Consider the following 27,485-nt stretch of genomic DNA (forward strand, 5'->3'; position numbering starts at 1 on the left):
CGATATTTCGATAGAACTCAATTACATAAATTTCTTTACATAACTAGGCTGAGAATCTGTAGCCTTTACTAAATGAGTGAAATAAATTTTTATTATAAAGGTACGAAGGTATACGGTTTATCGTTAACTAATCGGGAATTGAGTGAGTGACAACTAGTTTCACTCTTATTCGACGAAGCAGAAACTTGAGTATTTTTATAAATTCCGCAACATTTTAAAATTTTTATTTTACCAGAGTAAAGAAAGAATATGATTTTAAAAACTCTGAGTTAAAATGAGCAATGCTCAGTTAAATTGGCATTATATTATACTTTTCATTGTTTTTAAGTATATATAATTTATTTTGAGCGAGAATTTATAATTCACTGACGAATTTAAATTAGTAATTAGATACTAACGTCAGAATTTAATTAATTTTTCTTTGTTGATACAACTGCCACTCAATGAATTTGAGAGCGAACGCAATTGAGTTTTTAAAAGTTGGAGTGCTTTTCCGCTGAACACAAAATTGAGTGCTGAGTGATTTTACTTTTGTTATTGCCGCAATAACACCCAGCAGTCCAAGCAGAAGGTACCGATGACAAAGCAAACTCTAATTCTAATAAGAAAAGGTGCTCCGAAACGGAAATAAAGTTTAAAACGCGCTTAAAGCAAAAGCTTAATTCTAATTAATGCTGTCTAAATAGGAGAAAAGTCTACTATTTAGCTATATACACGAGTATATGAGACTGGCAGCAACAGTGACAACGTTTGCCGACTGCTCCGCTGCCACTTTTCCGCTTTATCACACTCACTTCCGTTTTTCGCATTCAGAATGACTCTAATCGGCTTATTGTTATTGTGATTTTTGTTTTTGTTACGCTGTTTGTTTTGTTTTCCCAAATCTTTTCTGGCTAATGTAACATATGTGCGCTTGGCGAGTGTGCCGAAATGACAACGCGCAGTTAGTCGAGCATTCGCCACTCATTGGTACTCTAGTAAACTATATAGTAAATGCAGAAGAAAACAAATAGAAGATCAGACACCGTTTTTATTGCGATCGAGGGATTAAGCTTTAAGTGTTATTGTTAGTAATAATGCGAGTATAAAAAGGCGCAATCACACACGCCGCACAGACACACACACATATGCTAGACCGAAGTGCGAATGCAACCGAGAAGACACACACACACACATAGTCACACATGTAAGGGCGTATTACCGATAGAACGTGCCCTCAACAAAGAGGCATCTACTTTGTGACAATTTGTAACAGTCAGCAACGGAATTGTCGGTGTTTTTGTTGTAGCTTGTGCGCATGTGAGAACCGTGTTGCATATGCTTTCTGGAGCATAGTGACATTTGATTAGTGTCCGAATGCGCTAATGAAGAATGCTTTGGAAGAAGACGCGCCTTTGTGATGATAAAGGAATTCGACACATCCTGCTAATATGAAGACATTCCATTCGAACACACGAGAAGAAACGAAATTTGAAGAGTAGATAGTCCGCAGGTGTCTAACTCGACAAACAGACGAGCTTCGACAGGGAACAAATAAGTTACGAGCGTGTTTTTGACCTAAGGAACTGCCTAATGGCATCCATCAATCCTTTCGATCAAGCTAAAAACCTGTTTGATCCTTCATTTGTCACAGATAATTAATACAGATATAAAATAAGAGCAGAAGCTCAGATACTTGCATGTAACCAAGGTATAAGCAAAAATTAGACTGTATGCCTAAGGACATCTTGAGATGCGTAAATACGGCGTATTGTGTTTCCCTTGAATACCGTTCATGTTTCCGCTCGAATATATTTCTTAAGCGAATCAGATACTTACAGCCTGGGGAATCAATTCCGCGAATTTGCCCATTTTAACATACGTTTTTTCAGGATTGTAGACCGGAAGAAGGTAGTGATAAAATTTTGCTGATGCTCTTTAAATCTGAAAATGATATAAACTTGCAAATCGGCTACTACACTCAGCATCAGTCTCTCGGAAATATTATTATGCATATTTTGGAACTTCTTAAATCAGCCCGAGACACAGGAAGGTCCAAACAAATGTACGGACGTTGTCCGTCAAAAATCTGTAACCAATATTTGGAGAGAAATCACCTCAAAGGGAAATGTAGCGAATGTAATGTACAGATATACATCAGATCAGAGAAATCGCGGGACCAATGATTATCCATATAGTGAGGGCCCAAGCAGTATCTATGTAACTTCTGTATATAGACTATTGTGGATGCCAAATCATAGCGGAATCGCTGAAGAGCTGATGAGCTCGCACGTAATGGCAGTTCAGCCGACATCTCATCAGTTTGGGAACAAATTGATGCTCCATTGTCCTTCAGCGTTTTGCCACTGGAAGAGTGGAACTCGCACGAGCTCGGTAGGCTGTAGCTTAGGACTAGCACCTGCTTGGTTGCGAGATCCTTTTGGCATAGAGTGGATCGTAGGAGGACCACTAAATCACTTGCTCTCAGCTAAGTTCCATTCGCTGCAATGGTAGGGGTCTTTACTGGACACTGCTCAAAGGGCTCACATTCCGTGATATCTTTCAGGATGCAAGTTGCCGATGTTGCATGGAGAATTATTAGAATGAAACATCTAGATACTTCCTCTTTCACTATCCAGCTTTTGTTAGACTGAGCTTGAAACCTTTCGGCAGCACTAATTTCGGCGAACCAGATGAACTGGGACGTACTAGATATTAGCCGCCATAACAAATTTGTAACACGCACAATGCGCTTTGTCGACTTTGTCGCTTGGAGTTCTATGGTATCCAAATTAAGGACATTGCGGCATCACAAAGGACTGACGATTTTAGCTATCTAAGTGAGATTCATTAAATCAGCCCATTAACCTAATCTAAGCTAACCGGTCCATAGTCCTTAACAGTGCTCAAAACGGAATCATATAGGACAAAGGGTACGCATAATAATATTTTTGTACCAGGGAAACTTGTTATAGAATAGAGAATTGGACAAGTGCGTCATACAGTCTTCCTTGCTCCTCTCAAGATGTTTCAGTAAAAAATTACATTTTCCTAATGTTGGCAGTAAGACTTTTAATGTTGTTGTGCAATTATTCTTCTCAGTTCGATTTGTCAATATAATATTAGCACTCTAATGGATTTCTTGGTCTACTTCACTCACTTGCTGTAAGTATACCAAGTGCAGTTGTGTATGTGTGTTAAATTAATTTGTTGGTGAGCAATTTATAATTAAATCTGCGCACAAAATCAGGCCTCTTAGTTGTGGGTACCCACTTAAGTTAAGGGTGTGAAAGCCATTACACACACACACAACTGATGTAATTAAAGCGCAATGGAAGGTGACAAAGGATAACAAAAACATATACACACTCAACGATTGGCTAATTGGAAAATATACTCCTAATGGAGAGTTTAATAGAGCGAATTTCAATAGAAAATTAAAATAACAAAATCTAAAAATCAAATATTCAGATAGTTTAGTAGTTGATTTTATTTATTACTTGTATTAATTATCATAATTATTTATTACACTCATACGTTTTAAATTTATATATTATAACTATTTACATACAAACACTTTAGTTAGTTTGCTTGCTTCACGCTTCTTGCTCTCTCTCTCTCTCTCTCTTTTGTTTTAAATCACAGATGTATTACTTCCGCTTTCGTTGATGTCCTCGTCGCGTGACCCCGCAGCCGTTGAGAATGCTGCACTGCGCGCCATCGGCGCTGCATTCGTCACTAGATTCTCAATCGAACGGAACGATGAATAATTGTTGGCTGAGAGTTCGCAGAGTTCGGGCGTCGAGGGTGACACCACCGCTACGGTATCGGGACGCATCTGTGCATTGGCATATGATGTGGAACGCAGCACGGTGACCACATCGTTTGCCGTGTAGGGTGCACGTAAATGCCGTTGACCAGCGTCTGTAGTCAGTGGACGTTGGCTGCGCACACCGCCGCCGCCAATTGTGTGATGTTGTTGATATTGTTGTTGTTGCTTAACAGTATGCTTACGGCCGAGCGACAGCGAACGCTGCAATTGCTCACCCGAGCTGCATGGAAATGTTTGCTGTTGATCGGAAGTGGTGAGCGCTGTATTTGTGATCGGTATGTCGGCGCTGGTGTAATGTGGTCCATCCACTTCGTGTGTATGCAGTGATGTGGTCGGTTGATTGCTCTCCGAGTCGATGGTGAGTATGGGGCGTGCGCGACTGCGATCACCGAGTACACTAAGCATTGGATTCGGGGGAGAGACAGTGAAATATTAGCGTTGGTTTACAGTAAAGTTAAAATTATTTTATAATTACCGTCGTACGCTGCGTCGTATGCTTTGTCGTAGTATCTTGGCGAAGCGCGCGCCAGTCGCTGTGGTGTACGATGGTGGTGGCGTATATTTGGGTGGTGCATCATCTTGCGCTTGATATGAGTTGAGTTCGAGATTTCCAACGGCGCCGTTGCCACCACTGCGGCCGTATTCGGTTCGGCTGCGATCGCTTAAGGAACTGTTGCGTATTTCACGTAAACCATCGCCAGGACGGTAGAGCAGTTGGATGCGCTGGAAAGTAAGTTGGGTATATTTAGAGGGGTTTTGAAAGTTTTTAAAAATTAATTAGAGAAAATAAAGGTTATTTGCTTTCCTCTGAAAAGTCTTTATAAAGGTCTTGGAACATTAACTCTCTATGCATTCTATATGAATTTTGATGCTAGAAAAGTTTTTGATCCTAGAGTCCAAACGTTTGAGGTACCGATTCAAAACCTTATAAGAGACTATTCAATGCCAGAAATACGGGACGTGGGACAGGACGAGGAATGACCGATAACAGTCTTGTATTCAGCCAACTCGACCACCTCTTCTCAGAGCATACCAGTGAAGGTTTATAGTGTAGAAATTTGGAACGGGGATAGAGGGTAACCCGAACAACAATGTCAGTTCTGAAATCCAAAGCAGAATTACTCTTGCCAACAGACCGAAAAGTAAATTCCTCTCATGGCGAACAAAGACTAAACTCTCCTCATTATTCCCATCTTGCTCATTATGATGCAGAACCGTGAACGATGTCAACATCCGATGAGACTGCACTTGGGCTTTTAAAGAGAAAGGTTTTGCGGAAAAAAGATGAGTTATATGACGACAATGACATAGGTCAGTGGATAAAAAGACAGCGGTTACGCTGGCTAGGTCAGGTTGTTCGGATGGACGAAAGCCCTCCAGCTTTGAAAGTGTGCGATGCAGACGCGGGGGGAAGCAGAGGATGAGGAAGACCTCCACTCCGTTGGAAAACCAGGTGGCGTCAAAGCCAGTGAAAAGAAGAACATTTAAAATGATATCGATGCTCCTTTTTTCGTAGCTTGGAGTTAACGGTGTGGATCTTAAGCATCTCGATCTCTAGCATTTACTATACATGTATATGTGTACTAATGCTTAGTCCTTCTGATTAAGTACCTTCTCAACTGAAATACTTACATCCAATATATCCGGCGGTCCATTTGTTAAATAGCGATAAATTTGTACAATTGCTGTAACCGGTATTAGCAAAAGGAAACCAATTTGCAACGAAGCTGCCACTTTCCTGGCCCAGTAGGTGAAGTACGACTTGCCACGCCAATAATAGAATTGATTAGAGAACGATGACTTATAGCTGACCACCGACAGTGTTATCAAACCAATCGGAAGCAAAACATTCCATGCCAAGGCAGTGAACGCGGACAGCGTATTCGAAAACTTCAAATTATTCACTAAATCATCACCGTTATATGGACGTCCACGTATCAAGAATACACCAAATATCTGTGCCGTCCATAGTATAGCCATAAACCATGAGCCACCCAACACCAAATCCATATAATATAGTATGGATATGCCGATTTCGGTGGTGAAGGGTACACCCAAGAGCATGGCAGTAACACAACTCAATAAAACTGCGCTGATTGAATTGCCCAAAGCGCTAGCAATGGGTTTCCACATGGCGCATAATTGCGATATGCCCAACACCGTTAAGGCGCCAAAAGCCAGAGCGGCCCAAACCCACGATACAGTGGCACGTGAGAGTATCAATGTGGCCGGAAAGATTTCGCTGACAAAACGTAAAGCTTGATAGCCGCTCTCCTGATGTGTTAGCTGTCGTCGATATGACTCTCCAATAAAACTGGAGTAGTGTGGCATCCATTTCGGTGGTATCGAAATGATATTCAAATTGGTTATGGCCTCTGTTGCGAAGACGGACTTGGACGATTCGAGTGTTTCTAGTGAAGAAATAAAATAATAGTATTTGTGTGATATTTTTTAAATAGACGTACGACTTACCAAACGAACCCGGCACATAAATGTAGGAATGCTGATTCAGTATTTGGACACACAATGTACCCAGCAGTGCTGCCAGACAGAGACTGAAGAGTGTAATCAGTATGGCAAAGATAGCATCGCGTCGTAGCGATATCTCGCTGCGACCAGCTGCGTGTGTACAACTTGTGATGGAGATTACCGAAGAGCCAAGTAAACCCCATGTCAGGAATACTTCCTGCGCGGCAGCAACCCACATTTTGGAATTCTCGAAGAAGTCACTAAAGTCCGTGGTGGTGAAGATGTTCTGTGGGGTAAAAGTATATATTAATAACATGTAAATATGGACCTTTCGGGCTAGCCGTGAAACTTTGAACTCTACCGAGATCTAACAGATATCGATCGGTGCATGATTACCGAGGTCAATCTGTTTAGAGATCTCCTTGGAAAAATACATGAAAACACTTTTCCAAGGAGATCTCTCCTGGTTTTACCTGTAATTTTGCAGGATCCACGACATAGAGCAGTTTACAAATCACGGCTGCCAAAGCGATGAGCGGCAAAATGGTTAGCAGAAAAACAGCTTTCCCGAATGATTTTAGACCCTTGCACAAAATTAGGAATACAACAACCCAAATTAGGGTCAAATTGAAGGCCAACTACAATAGAAGTTATTAAAATGAGTACAAATCAAGTCGATTGGACAATCATCAGTCTCGTACTTACCCGATTGCTCACACGAAATCGTATATTACCACCATCCGCTGGCTTCAGCAGATGCAAACGCTGCAGCACAACGACATTGAAATAATCCGTGATGCTCTCTGTCAAATTCGCCGAACCATTTGTACTACGCCGATAGGGGTTAATAATTTCTTGCCACATATAACCGGACTGCCCTGTATGTGGAAAAGTGTCACGCAGATAGATCAACATCCAAGCTACGGCGACGGTCGAGTAAATGGCAATGAAACATTGCACCAAAACCAATGAAATACCGATGCCACGACATATAGGACTGATCTTCCACATTGACACCGGACCCGCCTTAATTCGTGAGCCCAAACTCACGTGCAATAGGAAAAGCGGTATGCCAAAGAGTATGGAGAGCAAAAAGAATTGCAAGACGAAGTTGCCGCCATACTCAATGGTCAACACCGCAAAGCGTGAAACATTAAAAAGACCCACTGTGCAGCAGACGAGCGCCAAAGCGCGACTGCACATGTGCGGCCATTCCTTTTCGCTGTCCTGCGCGCTTGCGTGTGTAGTGTCATTGCGTTCTGCGCCGCTTTGATCATAGTGACCGTTTGTGACGAGTGTCATGGCGGCCGTATGACCACCATTGGTGGAAGGTGATGTCGAGGCGGAGTCTGTGCTGGACACAATAGTGATGGGGCTGGAATTGCGCGATGTATGCGCCGAACTCACATCCGAACCCACTAAGAAGTTCGTATGTCGCTCCTCGACAGCGTGTGAGGCAGCATTACGCGCTTGACGCGCCGCTGTTGTAACGGCAGGCGCGCTCTGCGGACGTTGATTATTATTAGCGGCGCCAAAGCTGTGATTACCTTCTAGTATATCGGGTCGTACGGAGAGCACTGGCGGTTGACCCGCTGCACGTCGTCCAAATTGACGCGGTCTATTCACCAAAGTGCTGCTTGTGTTGTCGTTTTGTAGTAATAAATTATTGAAAATATCTTCTTGCGTTAGCATTTCAGTGCGACTGTTGGTACTAGTGGTGCTTAGACGATTTTGTGAATGGCAACGTCTGAGCTCCGGTCGCAAAGGCAAAGCTTCTGCGACCGGTGCTGACGGCTCGTCATTTTGTGCGCTAATACTGTGATGTTCTGTGAAATTGTTGCGACGCGTGGCTGCGAAGTCATCGTTCTCAGCTAGCGGTTGATCGTGGCATGCCTCGTATGCCGACGCCGTCCAAGGTGGCGGATCTGTTGGCTCTAGATTTGTGCGCTCATTGTTATCCTCTGAGATGAAGAGTTCATTGAAAGCCTCCTCGCTGGACAGGCATGTTACGGCCTGCGGTGTGCGTTCTAATTTCTCCATAAGATCTGGAAGTAGAGTTACAACATTAACACAAGCCAATCATACAAATTTCGATTGCACTTACCTTCGTACAACTTCTCCTTCGGTGAGGTAATTGTGCGTCTCAGCAGCTGTCCGCGTTCAATGCTGCCACCTGCATCATTTGCCTCTTCATGCTGCTCACGCGCTGCATTCTGTTGTGTACTCTTCTTACGGCTCATCGGCAATGAGCGATTGCGCTGTCTTGTGTTTAAACGTTTCGGACTTGGCGTACGCGCCAACTCCGGCGTACTCTTATCATCCTCATCATTATTACTAAAACTATAATCGTCCATCTCTTCTAGATAATTATCTAAATCCAATAAACAGTCTTCGACTTTAGTCTCCAATGAATTGCTCGCTGCCAGCGGCGTCGCACCGTGTATATCCAAGATTGTGTCCAGCTCGTTAAGCACACGTGTCGCATCGTCGTGCGTATAATCGCTCGTATCTGTCGATTGTATGGAATCGTGTTCGAGATCGCTGCCATCCCACGAGGAATCAGTCGGTGTGCGCTCGTGTGGGAATACATCCTCACGTCGTATATCCTGCAATTGCTCCATCTCCATGGAGACTGTAGTGTCGTTACTTTTACTTATTTGTTGTGGAAAAATATCCGTACTACTAATTTGAAAGCCATTCTCCTTTGTCTTGTCTAAACTATTCTCAACTAAATCTATTGCAGCATTATCATAGTTAAGCGTATTCAAGCGCGATAAACTTCTCGCTATCTTCACGTCTCTCAATTGGGCAGTGCTGCTCTCATAGCCCAAATTATTGTGCGTACGCTCTTCATCAGTCTCCAGCACGGCGCAATTCTTGGCCGAAGAGAAGCGACGTGGAAGACTAGAAAACGGTCGGGATCGATAGGAGGAACGTGACTTTTCGCCATCTGTTAGGCGATCACGTTCTTCTGTTGTTGTTGTTGTTGTGCTGTTGCCAGCATTACTTGCTTTGAACATAACTTTCTCTTTGTTTCAGTTTTCCTCTTTATCGCCAACACTGCCTGCTAAATGCTATTCAAACTGCAAATGAGAAAAAAAAAAAAAAAAAATTAGTGCAATTGCGCCAAAGCCCCTGTAAATTTATATGTAAATATTGCAGTTAAATATATTTTGTGCAAATAATGGGCAGTACGCTTGCAATAATGGACTGCAGTCCAGCTCATATTTCATGTTCGAGTGAGTCTTTCCGCATCGCTTGACTGCCGCACTGCCGCTCTGAGGCGTTGTCTTATCGGCAGTTAGCGTCGCGCATTGCACATAACTGACGGATATCGTATTCAGGTGTTAAGTATTTGTTGTTGTGGTCTTGTGAAATTTCAGTAGAATATGAAAATTCGATAGCCGTTTTGGATTTACAAGCCCAGTGGCCTCCTATGACGGCAATGACCCACATTGTTTTGATTTGTTTGTTATACATTTTATTGGCGCCAGGTCGCCGCGCTTTGAACAGGTGTCTTTTAAGTGGTTGCATAGAACACTTAAGTATGTTGGTTTACTGATGAATAATAACAACCGGCTTCCTGTAGATTCATCTGTGAAAACCGGTCGGTGGTTAGCCTTTACTTTTTGGACTTCATTTCTTGTGAAAATTCTACAAATCAACTAAGAGTAACGCTGGGATAGTTGACTTTTCCCAAGCAGTGGATCTTAACCTAGGTCTAAGCGTTCCTGAGTGATAAGACCTCGCTTAGAGCTCTTTTGAGTTACATAACTAAGGCCATATAATTTCCGACATGACATGTTCGTAAATAAAATTTTACATAGGATCATATGGAAGACTATACTATTCTGCAACAGGGTGTATAGCTTATAGAATACTCTACTCGCAGTTTGAGGTTAGTTTTCAATAACTTCGTTTCTTATGAAAATTCTATAAAACACGAGTAATAAGTCGAGTGTGAAACGATGATTCATGACTTTTCCTAAGCAGTAGATCTAAGGTAGGTCTAAGAGTTCATTAGTGGAGAATAAGCAAGGTATAAGACTTCTTTAGTGATATAGTTAATGACATGTCATTTTCGTAAATTAAATTTGCATTAGGATCTTATGGAACACTAGACTACTCTTCAAGGGAGCGTATACCTTATAAAATACTCTTATCGAGGTTTGAGGTTAGTTTTCAATAACTTAGCGTTCTCTTCGTTTATAGCACAATTTTCTGGGTGAATAGGGAAACTAAAGATCACATGCTAAGCAGATCTATTTAACTATTCTTTCTGTCTATAGTATATTCTACATAGTTGATTTTTGAACTCATTTCATGTCCGTACTCCGATAAGAGCTTCATGCGTAAGCTCAGATAAGCTCACGATAAGTGCGTTTAAACATGTTTTGTTTTCAACTCGAGCACTTATCAGCGCACTTTCATCTGTTTACTTGTCTTCCATAATAACACACATCATCTTGGCTTACATTGAAGATCACTTAGTTGGCATTAGAAAATACGCTACATGCGGTTTCAAAAACATTTGAATTCAACTGCTGTTGGAGGAAGGAACTAGGTTATTGGGTCACAGTGAGCTTTTACAAAGTTTCAAAGATTATTTCATAAAAGCTCATACTAATTCTATTTTGTTGTTAGACGAGGTTTGATAACAAAGCTGGATTTAAGACCGTGCCGAAAAGTGAGCAGAATACTAGAGTTGCGATAGCCGATTGAGTTTTGGTGGTGTTTCGAAATCGAATTCCATTATTTTCGGCATACATTTTAGAATGGACAGAATAAAATTGTTCGTAAGAAATTGTATGTTATTTCTTTTTTAATATTTGAGAAAGAAAAAAATTAAGAAAGATTTTTAAAAAATGTTTTTATAAAAAAAAAATTTTTAACTTTGTAAAAATTTCGAAATTCACTACATTTCCATGAAAATTATTGTTATTACAAATGTTTCGAAAACATAATTTTTTTTAATAAAAATTAATTTTCATCAAAAAAAAAATTTTAAATAAAAAAAAATATTTTTTAAAAAGAAATTAAATATATATAAAATATATTTATAAATTTTTTTTTCTTATAAAAATAATAATTAAAAAGAAATAAAAAAAAATAATAAAACAAAATAAATAAATGTAAATAATTAAAAAAAAAAATTTTTATTTAATTTAAAATATAATAAAAATTTTAATGTTTTTTCCAAATTTTTTTGTGAAAAAAATTTAACGTTTTCAAAATATTTTTTTTTTCAAATATTTTTTTTTTATTAATTATTATATTAATATTTTTTTATCTCTTCTCACTGTTATAAAGAAAGCAGTCCAAGACCTTCTATGTTAGTTTTTTAATATTTGAGATAGAAAAAAATTAAGAAAGACTTTTAAAAAATGTTTTTGTAAACAATTTTTTTTTAACTTTGTAAAAATTTCGAAATTCACTACATTTCCATGAAAATTATTTTTATTACAAATGTTTCGAAAACATAATTTTTTTAATAAAAATTAATTTTCATCAAAAAAAAAAATTTTTTAATAAAAAAAAATATTTTTTAATAAGAAATTGCCAAAAAAAAAATTTATAAAATTTATAAAATAAATTTATAAAATTTATAAAATATATTTATAAATTTTTTTTTTCTTATAAAAATAATAATTAAAAAGAAATAAAAAAAAATTAATAAAATAAAATAAATAAATGTAAATAATTAAAAAAAAAAATTTTAATTTAATTTAAAATATAATAAAAATTTTAATTTTTTTTTCCAAATTTTTTTGTGAGAAAAATTTAACGTTTTCGAAATATTTTTTTTTTCAAAGATTTTTTTTTTATTAATTATTATTTTAATATTTTTTTATCTTATCTCACTGTTATAAAGAAAGCAGTCCAAGACCTTCTATGTTAGTTTTTTAATATTTGAGATAGAAAAAAATTAAGAAAGACGTTTAAAAAATGTTTTTGTAAACAACTTTGTAAAAATTTCGAAATTCACTTCATTTCTATGAAAATTATTTTTATTACAAATATTTCGAAAACATAATTTTTTTTAATAAAAATTAATTTTCAACAAAAAAAAAATGTATAAAAATTAAAAAAAAAATATTTTTTAAAAAGAAATTTTCAAAAAAAATTTATAAAATTTTTTTCTTATAAAAATAATAAAAAAATAATAATAAAAAAAAAATAATTAAACAAAATAAAAAAATGTAAATAATTTTCAAAAAAAAAATTTAATTTTTTTCCAAATTTTTTTGTGAAAAAAATTTAAGGTTTTTAAAATATTTTCTTTTCAAATATTTTTTTTTATTAATTATTCTTTTAATATTTTTTTCTCTTCTCACTGTTATAAAGAAAGTATTCTTAGACCTTCTGGGTCCCACTTGCATTATATTGAGCTCGCAAGTTTAAGTGCTTATTTAGACAAAATAAATGAATATACGATCAACTTCACACACACACGTACATACACATAGTCATATTTAAACATACTTATATGGCTTATACGTATAAATATGTATCTTATACGCTTGCTCATTTGCATTTAAATGACACGGAGAGGTCAAATAATTTAGTGATCGGCAAGAATTAGCGGTACATTGCGGAAAATCGTGTGCAGCTAACACAAATTCATACATACACATGTACTATATACTCATTCATACAAACTCATAAATATGTCGCTGCTTAACTTAACATAAACAATGAAAGTTGCAATGAGCGCAACAACAACAAAAATGGCAAAAAGCTAATAAACATTTTTTTAGCACAAATATAGTAATAATGCGAACTGTAGCAAACAAGCGAATGGGAAAGTAAAAAAAAAAAAACAAATAAAATAGAAATAGAAAAAAAGCGCAAACGCTATAATAAACAAGAGATTGTTTACCTGTGCCGTAGATGTGGATGTATGGATTGTCTATTTTTGTAATAAAAATAGATACTTGTTGCGTGTGTGATATTCTGGTTAAACATTTTTTTTTTAATTTTATTATTTTTTTTTATTTTAATATATTTTTTAATATTATATTTTTATATATAATATATATTTTTTATATGATTTTTTTTACATTATTTTTTTTTTTCATTTAATTAATATTATTTTTTAATAATATATTTTGTTAGTATAATATTGTATATATTAATTATTTTTTTATCTCATCTATTTTTTCCTTAATTGTAAATTGTTTTATTTTATCATTATTATTATTTTTTTAATTTTATATATATTTTTTTAAATATTATATTTTTTATATATGTATATATTTTTCATTTGTTTATTTTTAATTTTTAATGTTTTATAGATTTTTTATATAATATTAATTTTTTAACCCTATTTAAATTAAATTATTATTTATATATATATATATATATATTTAAATAAATATATGCGAATGGTAGACACCTTGTCGAACACGCGCCCCACCTTGTGGTAGAGCGTGTGTGCGGTAACCAAGAACTACCACCTCCCAATCTAGGGTGTCATGCGCACCGTGCCCGTTTTGGACGATTTGCAACCGGAAGGAAAATTCGGCTGTAATATAACGGAGCCTTCTCAAAACCGGATTGCCTTGGGAAGTAACTGTGGCCTTATTGCGCTACGGTGCGCTATCGCAGCGGACCATAAGTTGCCTAGTATTTTAGACCGATATACTTGGCTGCTCGAGCGACCGACAACAAAAAAATCAACAATGACAACACTCCTAAAGGCAACGAAACTGTCAACGGAAAAAGACACGATAACAAACCGCCCAACCCTGTAATGGCGTCTAAGGAGGCAGGAAAGGGTGAAGTAATTCGCACCCCAGGTTCGGCTGGTACAAACGGCAGCAGTTCATAGAAGGACTAACGTCGAAGTAGAGAACTGGAGTGGCGAAGTGCCAAACCGTTACTAATCCGGTTGGATGGTTGCTCAAGGGCTTCGATGACCCAATGAAAACTGGAATGAGTGTGTCAACGTTAAGTGGTACCTCAGGCACCTGAGTAAAGCGAAATCTGCCAGTGAAGATAGGACTCGAATAATGCGGAGGGCGGAAGTGGGTAGCCCCACACCGATAGGCTAGCCACCAATCAGTTACCCGCACTCGCTGAAACACGGAGGAGCGGACATATCACGCTGATGGAGCCGGACAATAAACGGCAAAAGGCGCATTCTAAACTTCCTCCTGCCGAACCGAGCAGTGAACAGCTACATAAGGCCAGTTGCGCTCAAGCTGATGGGAGGGCGGCCGCTACTCCGACGTCGTTAAAAGCATCGCGATGGCGGTACTTCCGGCTAAATACCCTGCCCAAGCCATGGAAGCCGAAATGCTTACCTCCAAGAGGTGATCATGGATGAGGTGCTCAAAGTTTGGAAACATCCTCTGACCTTCATGGATATCTTTTTTCCTTCAGGGCTGCTGCTGATTGACTGCAGGGATGAGTAAACAGCATCCTGGCTGGTGGAGATCGCTCCGCGCCTAGAAAAATGGAATGTGCCTGCACTCGGCACCAGGCGAGGGGATGACGGTGCTTCCCCAAAGTTATGCTGGCAAGACCTCAGATTATGTCTTTGGTCTGCTGAAAGTGCAGAAAGAGGACTTGAAAACCTCGGCTTTGAGGGTAATCAGCATCAGCATTGTAATTGTTTTAATTTTATTTTTTAAATAGGTAAATTTTTTTAGGTTTTTTTATTTTTTTAGTATTTCGTTATTATTTTTTTTTATTTGTAATGTTTTATTGTATTTTTATTTATTTTGTAACTATTACGTGTTTTTTTTTAACTTTATAACTGTTTAAATTTTTTTTAACAAAAAATATTGTATTTCACGAGCAGTCAGTTGATCACTAGAGTTCGAAACATTAGAAATATTTACAGAATTCAAGTATGAATGGAGAACATAAGTATATAGACCCTATACATATATGTATAAATGTATGTACATAAGTATGTATTTTTTATTGTTGTGCGTATGTATTTGGCCAGGCCAGCCTTAATGAATGCTACATAGTTTCCTTTACGCCAAACTATTCTACACTTTAAACGCAATAAGTAACATTTTTAATTAGCTATTCAATTTTTACGATTGCACAAGTTGTACTTCGGAAAAAGAAGCAAAGCAACAACAACAACAGAAACAGAAAAAATAATGAGTGTAACACGGAAATTCGAGTTATTTACTGAAGCGTGATCCACGTTGCTGGTTGTTATTAATGTTGTTGTTGTTATTGTTATTATTGTTCATGGTGGTGTTATGGGTTTTCTGAGCGCGTACATATTTCAAGGGGGGCGTCTACCGACAGCCAGTCATACATGTGCATAAATTTGTATGTATGTATGTATGTCTGTCTGTCTGTTTGACGATGGACAATAATTTTAATGCGTTCAACACTTTGGGAGCACACACACATACACAATATGAAAATACAAACACTTTACACGTTCACTTATCTGTCATTGGCGTATGTACTCGTACATACATACAAACACTCATTTATACATATTTACAAATATGAAGTCAATGATTACCATAAAATGTTTATGAAAAAAGTATGAATAAAAATAAAATTAAAAAAAAACATTTGAAACACTCACGACACTGAACTAGTTCACAAAAACAACAACAACACGAAAAATTAACAACAATGTAACTGTTAAACATATTTTTTTTCTCTTAAATTAAATAAAACAGTTAAGCAGCATTTTGAGCTGTTTACATTCAAATTGTGTTTTGTTGAATACCGCGTATGAATTTCTAAAAGAACGCTTGAAGAGTTGAAAACTTGATTTGAGCCGAGTCGAGTCGAGCGCTGACTATAATAACAACTAAGCTGTGGTGTAGCGTTTAGTGGCGGCGGCCGTCAGCGATGCATGTTTGCCAGACTGACAAGCAGTTATAGCTACCAACCAATACGCGGTGATCTCGTAGGCTATAAGAGAGAGTTTCGCTCGTTGTTGTAGTGGTGGTGGTGGTGGTGGTGGTACACAAGCGCAGAGAAGGCATACACATATGTACATATAGACATAATGTAAAACGTAAGCGCGCGCTACGTAAAGAGAATATACACACATATGCGCATATAAATTTAATAGTAAACGTAACATAAAACGTAAGCAACGTAAGTAACGTAAGCGCTAGTTTATTATTTATTGTAGTGGTGGCACACCGGTGCAGAGAAGTGTTTCTACTCAAGTACAAATACATATAAACGTAACGTAAAACGTAAGCAACGTAAGCGCTGGTTTGTTGTTTGTTGTAGTGGTGGCACACCGGCGCAGAGATGTGTTTCTTCACAAGTAAAAATACATATAAACGTAACGTAAAACGTAAGCAACGTAAGTAACGTAAGCGCTAATTTGTTGTCTGTTGTAGTAGTGGCACACCGGCGCAGATATGTGTTTCTACTCAAGTACAAATACATATAAACGTAACGCTAAACGTAAGCGACGTAAGTAACGTAAGCGGTAGTTTGTTATAGTGGTGGAGCACCAGTGCATAGAAGAGACACATGCACGTATGTATACATACATATAAACGTTACGTAAACGTAAGTAACGTAAGCGCTATATTACTCTCATTTATCAATATATTTATGTGTGTGAGCATATGCCTGCCTATGTATTTGTGAAGAAACCAGTCTTCGCTTGGCATTGTTGCAGAACAACAAACAAATATGAAACGCATGAATTGCAGGTAATATTAAGAAGTCTACACCCTTCACGCTGCAAGCCGTAGCGAGTAGTTAGAGTAAACGCTTGCAAGTTCTTAACCAGTAGGCGTATAGTAGCGCGTACAGTGCGCGCAAAAATGTTCAGGAATCTTTATTTAATTATTTAGTTGATAAATTTCCAAATGCGGCTTGATGACATTTATTTGACTCACCTCAGCTCTTGTCTTTGACTCATGGCTTAGGATGGCGTTTGGCGCAAAAACCGCCGATTTGCCGTGTACACGCTAATGAGTAGGCTCACACAGCGTATTTACATATAAAGTGTTTTGGTTAACCGGTTTGTAGTTGCTAATTTCCGCTTTTTGCGTGCACGTAAGTTTCGGTTAGACCTTCATTAGCGGCGAAGCGAGGTCTTTCTTGCCGCTGTGCTGTTGCTCTATGAGCTCTTCCTGCTTCATGACCATACTCATGTGCGAGTCTTAGGTGTTACCAAAATGTGGTTACGAGAATAATGCAGTTAGAGGAAGTAGTCTGTGACGAAGGTTCATCCGACCTATTCTGTGGAATGTCAGTGATGTCTCTTTATGAGCTTAAAGATCTTGGAGCCCGAGGATTGATATATAGCTCTTATTAGTGACGTATTTTGCCAAACATGGGACAAGGAGAAGGTTTTTCTCAAACGCTAGGTGTTACCAAAATGTGGTTACAAGAATAATGCAGTTAGAGGAAGTGGCCTGTGACGAAGTTTCAACCGACCTATTCTGTGGAATGATTCTGTAAGGTCTCTTGATCTATTAAAAGGTCTTGTCTTTTTGCTGGACTTGGGACACCGGGTTCTTCATGATCAATTTCAAGTCTTACGTATTTCCAAAATGTGGTGACGAGAGTAATGCGATTGAGAATAGTGGTTTGGGACGGTGGTTCGACCATATTCGATGAGATATTTTTATCAAATTAAAGGTCTTGGAGAGCATTGGAGGTCTCAATCTCGAAGAATGGATAAATACATACATATAGCTCATATAAAATACATCTTTCGTTGAGTTTGAGATATTATACATACTAGCTCTCGGCTGGGATCAATGTCAAAACTTCAAGAACGGACCCCTGATATTTAAATTGTATGGTAATCGTCCCGTAGTAAGAAATAAACCGTTTGGCTGTTCAACGTCATAACTAATACTTATTCCTGACCCTTCAATGTCTGCTGAATGATCTTTGTAAAGTCAATCCGCTTAGTGAACCATCTCACCAATTTAAAGAGTCGAAATGCCCCATAAAGTGTCAATCGAGAAGTAAGACGCTCAATTCTTCCTTTCCAACCACGGTCCATGAAACCGGAACAGGCTAGGTTTGTGATCCGAGATTTTTATTGACTGTCTACTCGTCAACATTCTTCAATATTATTTGGGGAATATTTTCTACCGTTAAAAGACCGAGAGTTAATTGATCGTCATATTAAATGGGGTTATGAGGAAGAGTGCCTCAAATCATTTTCTTATTCTTTTGCTGGAATACTCCGAAGGTGCTCTTAAAACGGTAATATAACAGAGAAAGAACAAAAACCAAAGGCAGAGGGTTCATTTACCGCTTTTACGAGGGTTGATACACATTACAAAGCAAACCCGGATTACCTAGGCAACCAGCACTTAGACCGGCTACAGAAGCTCAAAAGTGGCAATAAATAATTCGCACCACCAAAATGAATGGGCGCGGTTGAGTAGTGACTATCCACCGTACAATTTTGTGAGTCACTTTAGCAACTTTTGTGAGTTTATGTCTGTACGTATGTGTGTCTACAAATACATATAAAGACTTTAATATATATGTATGCATGTGTTACGGTGGCGGTTATTGTCGCTGCAAGCGCGATGTGCAGCATAAATGTCATACAGAATGCATGTGCGGCGGCTAATGGCCTGGCCCGGCCAGGCAGGCAAGCAGACAAACAGTCAAATAGACAGCCAAGCAGAGTTCAGTGAAACGCATTTAGATAATAAAAAAAATAGAAACATATGCTTACGAAATGCAGACACATGCAAGTAAATGCGAGCACACAGACATACATACAAACCCACACACATACATATGTACCTGTATGTGTACTTATTGCTTGGGAAAGAAACTTATAAGTGCACAGGGAAGAGATAAGCACAAGAGCGGTAAAATGTTGGTGTGTGTGTAAATTCATAAAGCGTGTTTTTGTACCTTTACATAGCTACAATTCTATGTGCTGACTCACTTATTTCCGTGATTTCGAAAATTGAACGGTTTCGTGATTTTCTTAAAGAGGATATACTATTGTAGATATGTATGTATGTATGTAACTGCCAAATCACTAGAAATCATATTTTATTGTTTTCGGGGAAATTCGAGATTTCGCAATTCAATTTCGGGATCCCGAAAATAATAAAATATGATTTCCAGTGATTTGTGATTACAAAAATTCTTAGAATCAGGCAACTCGGTACTAGTGAACCTGATATGAATTATTATTTTCGCGATCCCGAAATTGTATGCCGAATTTCGGGATTACAAAAAATAAAAAAAAAAAATCAGAGATATCATATGCGTGATATTATTTACAAATGCTATAAATACTAATCCTGAAGCGCTGATGGTACACTCTATGGACTTAATTCCGGTTAGTTGCTAAAACGACTGACAGTTTTACTATAGAATATATCAAATACTAATCTTCTAATCTCAAAACTTTGTTTTTTTTTTTTTTTGACAATTAAAAAAGTTTACAAAGTAAAAATTATATCATAAGGCTCATACATACACAGGCTGTACACAATAACGGTAGATACATTATATACAGTGGAACTTCTCTAACTCGAATCAACATAATCCACTAAAAACTTCGAGTTGTCTCTCTAACTACGAGTTATAGAATTTTCATTATTCATTTGTAAGAAATTTGACTTCTATTGCTCATTCAAGAGTTCGAGTTATGGAGAACTTCGAGTTAGAGAAGTTTCGGTTATGGAAGGAAATTTGTATAAAATTTGATTTCTAAACGCTATTGCCAATTCAAAAGTTCGAGTTATGGACATCTTCGAGTTAGAGAAGTTCGAGTATCACTATAATCCACAAAAAAACTTCGAGTTGGAGGGACTTCCGAGTTAAAGAAGGTAATTTGTATGAAATTTTGCTACTACTACTTGCCAATTCAATTATTCGAGTTATGGAGAACTTCGAGTAATAGCAGTTCGAGTTATGGAAGTTCAACTGTATATACTAAGGGATTAAGTGCTAAATCACTTAGTTTCGAGATTAAAAATGTCTCAATTAGATTAAATAATGTCCACGAGTTGCCGCTACAATTTATTTAATAAATTACTGAGTGTGTATCTTCCGATAAGTTTATCATAAGATAAATATAATACTGTTATTAGAATCTCGAAATGCTGTAGAAATAAAAAAAATAATAAAAATTAAAAAAAAATTGGATGAAACGCTGGCAGAATGTCAAATTGGGACTACTTTGAAGGGAACAAGATTCATGTAGACGAATGAATAAATTTTACAAAAAAAAAATCGAAAATTCCCGTTATTTTTTGAACACACCTCGTACTGTAAGTTACGTTGTACCGGCTTCCCGTAGGTTTAATAAACAGATTTTTGAAATAAAAATTTTTAGATACGCAGTTCATTAACGTCGTATTTTTGTGTAGAAATAGTTTTTCTTTATATTTTTCCAAGTTCCAGGTCCAAACACAAAATTTCGGGTTGATAATCCCCGATCACTACAAAATTTTTACCATCTTATTTAATTTGTACCAATGAGTTTTTTATTGCAAAAACTTTCTAGTTTCAGTATGCCAAGTAACAAACTTCGGTTCTATGTGGTATAGTATGCTTTATGGTTCCGGGTTCATAACCGACTAACCTCGAAGTTAAGACTTTAAAAATTGCAAATTGACTTTTGAAGCTCTATGAGATAATTATAACTTACAATAAAGCCTCTACAACATAAAAAAAAATCGAGATCCCGAAAACTAGTGCCGAAATTTATTAGGTCTACAACTTTGCTTCCGCCGTTTTCCAATAAATATCTCTAGGGTCAAGCACTGGTCGATTAAATCGATTTTTTTTAAATCGATCTTGGACATTTGTGTCCACATTAACCCAACAAAATATTTGTAGAGATCTGTTTGCTCCCCAAACTTATTCTCAACTGAAAATGTCACTTTTTGAGCCGAAATCTCGACATTTGCGGGAAGTTTTGCTTTTCTTTTTTATACTCTCGCAACAAAAGTTGCTAAAGAGAGTATTATAGTTTTGTCCACATAACGGTTGTTTGTAAGTCCTAAAACTAAACGAGTTAGATATAGGGTTATATATACCAGTGATCTGTCCGTCCGTCCGTCTGTCCGTCCGTGCAAGCTGTAACTTGAGGAAAAATTGAGATATATTAATGAAACTTGGAACACGTGTTCCTTGGCACCATAAGAAGGTTAAGTTCGAAGATGGGCACAATCGGACCACTGGCACGCCCACAAAATGGCGAAAACCGAAAACACATAATGTGCCATAACTAAGCCATAAATAAAGCTATGGAAATAAAATTTGGAACATAGGATCGCATTAGGGAGGGGCACATTTGAATGTAATTTTTTTGGAAAAGTGGGCGTGACCCCGCCCCCAAATAGGTGTTTTGTATATATCTTACAAACCAGTAAAGCTATATAAACCAAACTTTCTGCAGTCGTTTCTTTTAGCCGTTTCCTTATACAGTCCAAAAATGAAAGAAATCGGATAATAACCACGCCCACCTCCCATACAAAGGTTAGGTTGAAAATGAATAAAAGTGCGTTAACTCACTAACGAAAAACGTCAGAAACACCAACTTTTACATAAGAAATGGCAGAAGGAAGCTGCACTGAGATTTTTTTACAAAATGGAATATGGGCGTGGCGTCGCCCACTTATGGGTCAAAAACCATATCTCAGGAACTACTCGACAGATTCGAATGAAATTCGGTATATAATATTTTCTTGGCACCCTGATGACACGTGTGGAAAATGGTTCACATCTACGCCTACTTCCCATATAACTCAATTTTGAATTTCATCTTATTCCTTCACTTTATAATGTATACATAAGGAACAGATAAAGATAGCGAGATAAAACTTTACACAAATACTGTATTTGAGCTGTAACATCATTTGGTGGAAAAATTGTCAAAATCGGACCATGACTTTTCAAGGCCCCTGATATCAAACATAAAGAACTCAGTGCCTAAGGGTAATTTTTCACCGAAAATATAGGTAAAACTCTAAATAAATTGCGAGAGTATAAAATGTTCGGTTGCACCCGAACTTAGCCTTTCTTTACTTGTTAATTCCAAGAAAAGTGCGGCTGAGGCACATCGAATGCTTTCGGATACTACGGTGAGGCTGTCCTAAGTGAAAAAAACCTTAAATTTACAAAAAAACGGCGGAAGTAAAGTTGTAGACCTAATATACATTTTTTTTTTGTTGTTTATAAAGTGTACCGCCTATTAAAAGTGACAGTAATTTCGAAGTTTCAGCTTTAAAAATTGCAATTTGACTTTCGAAGTTGCATAAAAGAGTTATAATACTTACAAAAACGAGTTTAGGTAACACAATATGGTGTCGGGATCCCGAAAACTAGTCGCGAAATTTCGGATTTAGACAATTTATATATTTTTTGTGTATTTGTATGCAATAGAAAACAATTTCGCAATCCCGAAAACTAGTCCCGAAATTTCGGGATTATAAAATTAGTAAATTTTTTATGCTTCTATTGCAAGTACTGTTAATTGTACAGTAGCGGCCTATTACAAATAACAGTAAATTACAAAAGTAAAAGTAAATGTATGGTGATATATAGTATATAAAGCGGCACTTATGGTTCACTTATGCAAATATGTACATATGTTTTTGTAGATCATAAATTTGTTGAATACTTTCTGCTACACATTTCACTTCATTGCAGCACTACACACACACTCTATTTCTTTCTGCTCAACATTTCATTTCATTTCATGCATTTTGAATTGATTTGATTTCACTCAGCGCTTTCGTGCACATTTCACTAAGATCACTTACACGACGCGACAATGCACTTTTTAGCAAATATTTACTTATATGTAAGTATGTTTGTATGTATTTATGTATGTATATTTATGTAGTTAGCACGTTGATTGTTGATTTTCTTATATTATTTAGTTTTGTTGCAGCTACTAGCTACTTATTTAGTATTTAATTTGTTTTAATATTTTTCACTGAATTTCATTTGCATTTTTTTTTCACAATAAAATTTCACAATTTCATTACCACACTTGAGCATTGACTTTTAAGCGAACTTAGTCACTGACCGTCAACACATTACTTAAATGCACGCCAAACACCTGGCTTACTGGCATATTTAGCAAAGACTTGTATGAGCAATTTTTATTTTTTTCCCCCCTCATTTACACACACATACACACATACATGCATATAAAATTTTATATACATTTGAATGCTGTACGTTTGTAAGTGTGGCATTGCATTGTAAAGTGGTTACTGCCTATTTGGAGACAACACGTTGGTTGCTATAGCGATTGGTGTGCCGTTGGCGCACAACGAAAAATTGCCAACCAAACCAAATTAATTGAGACAAGTGGGGTTGGGGGGGTGCATAGTGTACATATGTATATATCTATGTATTTAACTGTCATCGTACTCGTATTTGCTCAAAATCCGCTATTAGCGTGTATATAGTGTTATTTACCGCTATACTATTTACTACACCTAAAAAAAAATTCATTTTGTTTGTATGCAGGAACTAGCTTAACTTATTTCTAAAAATACGACAATTCAACACACAAAATGCAATATTCAATACAAAAACAACAACAACAATGCCATAATATTTTATGCACATTTTTAATTTGTCTAATTTACACTCTTGAACCCAATTAAATGTAGTTAAAGCGCTAGACTGCGAAATTCAAATGCTACAAACTGCAAAAAAAGAAACAACAACAACAACAACAACACTAAGTGTTAGCAATATAGAGCATGTCATCACTATCACTGTGCACTACGCGCAATTTTGCTGTTCATCAATAGTGTAATTTTATTAAATTAAATGCTTTGGCGAACACCCTGCGTAATATACATATAAACATACATATATGCATATGAATGTATGTAAATGTATGCACTTGTATGAGTTTGTATGTCACACTATTTTTAGTTAGAAAGTCAATTAGATTTGCAATTTAAAATTACCGCGTATAATTTAATAAAGGTTTTTTTGCGCTGGTCATATTTTCGCTTGAAATTTGTAAGAAGGGTTACACATTTGGGGGTTTTCGAAATTACTTGAGGATTACTTGAAATTACTTAAAAATTACCCGAAGTTATCTGATAATTACCCGAAAATATCTCATGTAGTAACGAGTAAAACAAATTTGGACCACTTTTTAACAATTCTCGGTTATAAAGGCTTACACATTTGGGGGCTTTTCCAAATTTCCTGAGAATTACCCGAAGTTATAAGATAATTACTCAAAATTACTTGAAAATTACCCGAAATTACTTGAAAATTACTCGAAGTTACCTGATAATTGGACCAGTAAAACAAATTTGAACCACTTTTTAACAATTCTCGGTTATAAAGGGTTACAGATTTGTGGATTTTTTCGAGATTTCCTGAGAATTACCAGAAATTATTTGAAAATTACCCGAAATTACTTGAAAATTACCCGAAATTACTTGAGAATTATCCGACTTTTGTCATGTAGTAGCTATTAAAAGAAATTTGAGCCACTTTTTAACACTTCTAGGTTGATATAATTTACAATAACTGCTTTCAGTTGCTCTCTAAAAGTTAGAAACCACATACTTTTAATAATATTATCTTTTGAAACAATCGCTTAATGACATTTGTCATATAATTGATCATTTCGAAGAAGTAGAGTCTTTTAAGGTCGTCAGAACAAAACCGAACTCTGAAATAGTAAACCATAACGGTTATAATAGACATTCAGAAGCCGATCACAGTTTCCTATCCTTTCAAGAAATCTTCGTTCCATAAGAAAACATCTCGTAAAATTAGTAAACCTTCTGTAGAACCATACTCTTCGATTTTGCTTGATTTCTAGTGATCTTTTCCAACTAGTACGAACATCACTCGTCATCTATCCGATTCTTGAACGATACTACCGAAAAGTAGTTGAACCGTAATTTCTGATATCACAAAGAACACCTTACTAGAGTCTTAATTTATCGAATTTTACTTAAAATCTGTAGAACAATTTTGTACTCTACGATTTAGCTTGATTTCTACTCCTGTATTCCATCTGGAATGAGCAAACCATTCGTCTTCTATCCAGTTCTTAAACGATACTATCGTAAAGTAGTAGTATCGAATGTACTGATATCATAAAAGACACCTTGATAGAGCTCTACGATACTATCGAAAAGTTGTACGACCGAAAGTTCTGAAGAACACCTTACTAGAATCTCAATGTAGAGCAGAACTCACTGAGAAAGTGTAAAAATCTTTTGGTAGACAGGTGGTATCTATAGCAGACATACTTCCTCGATCATTTTAATGGGAATCTTATTGAGGCGATAAGTTCTGTGGCACCCGATTACTTTGGGAATCAATCGATGGTGTTGCTAGCGTCTCCATTCAGAGAAGAATTCACTGAGAAAGTGTAGAACCACTTCCTTAGAAAGGAACCGAACATGATTCCACAAATATTTGAGAGGGGGAGGGGGTAGGGATTCCACAAATATGTTGAAGCGACAAGTTCGGAGAGACTCGACTACTTTGGGTACCAAGCGACCGCTTTAGGAACGTGTATTGTATAGAATGTATGGTGCTTTGAACTCCGAGAACTGCATAAGAAGAGCAGATTTGGAAATAAGTTCTCCCAATGAGTGCTGGAAGCTCTAATTTCTTGAACCAATATCATTCTTATTTACTTAACCCAAAAGAGAGATCGATGAAAAAGATTTTGCTGGCTATTTATGCATGATGTACAAGAAGACTTCAAGATCTTTTTTTTTGTAAATAATGTAGAACTCTTGACGAAGCTACATTTCGTTAAGCTGTCACGAATTTTGCCGAAAACGCGCAGTTTAGACTCGGTCAGACTTACATGACCGAAATGAACCCGGCTTCTTATTCCCCGAAGAAGGACGGTGAGCGCTGTAGAAATCAAATAATTGTTTTATAGAATCTTGTCACGAGAACAGCCATTTTGCGGAAAATGCTTAGTTCAGATTTGGTTCCGTTCTCACAACACACAGGTTTAAATGACCGGAATGAGCCCGGATTCTTATACGCTCAAGAAGGTCGAAATCGACACCTTTTTTTTGTAATTCAGTCACAAGAACAACAATTTTACCGATAACTCTTAGTTTAGACTCTGTGCCATTCTCCGAACACTCAGATTTACATGACCCTAATGAACCCGGATTCCTATGCGCTCAAGAACGGTGAACTCTGTAGAAGTCTATAAATTTTGCTTTTATTATTTTTTCACAAGAACAACAACAACAATAGATAAGATTCGATTGAGTCCACTTCGAGTGATAGTGGCTGTAAGGGGACCTCATTAAATTGAAAAAAAACTATTACTGTTAAGTTAACCGATCATTTAGGGCGCAAGCAACTTGGGCTGTCGACCGATTTTGAGCATGAATAAAGAAGCGAGTGCTCTCAAAACTTGCAAACTTACGTTGTTGCTACATACAAATCAATGAAAGTCAGGCGGCAGCTAAAAACTGCAGCTGTACATACAAACATTCATATGTAGGTATGTATGTACATATGTATTTGCATTTTTGTATGCATTGAGTGAATTGCAACTAACATCGCTATCACTCTGCTACTCAGTACACATCTACTTACATACATATGTACATACACACATACTCGACTAAATGTACATTATTAGCCGCTTTCGATGCTCCGCCGCTTGCACTGAAGATGTACTCACACAATAAGCACACACACGGTCACAAAGACACACACACACACACTCAAACTGCATCACTTTCAGATACTCAGCTACTCGGTGGTTTGCTATTAAGCAACCATTATTACCAAGAACATCTCTGTATGCCGAATTTCGTATTGTTTTGTCTTTTGGCACGATGCTGATGATGATGATGATGACTCTCGTTTCACTCCTACACTCTTCTCACACTTGCCCTTCTTTTTCGGCACTGCGTTCAACACTAATTGGTATACTCAACAACAATTTAACGATATGACTGACTTTAAATATTTTTATTAGTAAATATTTGAGAAGGTAAGAAGAAAAAAAAACAAGAATTTTGCTCACTTTGTAAACTTTGGAAAACTTTTCGTAGTACATAGCATATGTACTGTATGTACACATAAAATATCTATATGTATGTATATATGTCTTCTAGATACTTGCACAGACACACTGCACCGACGAACAGACCGACCGTCGTACCGATCTTGCGCGCTTAATTACACGAACGTGTGCTACGTTGGCGAGTGAAGATACCAAACTGAGGCAACGCCAGCGAACGCGATGGCAATTAGTACGGAGATAACA

The 27,485-nt window shown here is 36.9% G+C and overlaps 1 protein-coding gene across 6 annotated transcripts; it reads right to left on the reverse strand.

Annotated features, from left to right (window-relative positions):
* Nucleotides 1-3,443: 3,443 nt before the first annotated feature.
* Slc6a9_1 (sodium-dependent transporter bedraggled) lies at nucleotides 3,444-27,453 on the reverse strand. Of its 6 annotated transcripts, none has more exons than XM_011181211.3 (8): nucleotides 27,342-27,453; nucleotides 8,385-9,363; nucleotides 6,986-8,325; nucleotides 6,754-6,918; nucleotides 6,284-6,566; nucleotides 5,444-6,222; nucleotides 4,287-4,534; nucleotides 3,444-4,208 (listed from the first exon to the last, which is right to left on the reverse strand). In XM_011181211.3, the coding sequence occupies exons 2-8, from the start codon at nucleotides 9,298-9,300 to the stop codon at nucleotides 3,614-3,616; spliced, it is 4,326 nt and encodes a 1,441-aa protein (XP_011179513.2). In that variant the 5' UTR covers nucleotides 9,301-9,363; nucleotides 27,342-27,453; the 3' UTR covers nucleotides 3,444-3,613. The 6 variants fall into 6 exon arrangements, with proteins under 6 accessions (XP_011179513.2, XP_011179511.2, XP_054089056.1 ...); XM_011181209.3 differs by having other exon boundaries at nucleotides 27,243-27,408; XM_054233081.1 differs by having other exon boundaries at nucleotides 27,338-27,356.
* Nucleotides 27,454-27,485: the final 32 nt, after the last annotated feature.

The sequence above is a fragment of the Zeugodacus cucurbitae genome, chromosome 6 (genome assembly GCF_028554725.1).
Source record: "Zeugodacus cucurbitae isolate PBARC_wt_2022May chromosome 6, idZeuCucr1.2, whole genome shotgun sequence".
Classification (NCBI taxonomy): domain Eukaryota; kingdom Metazoa; phylum Arthropoda; class Insecta; order Diptera; family Tephritidae; genus Zeugodacus; species Zeugodacus cucurbitae.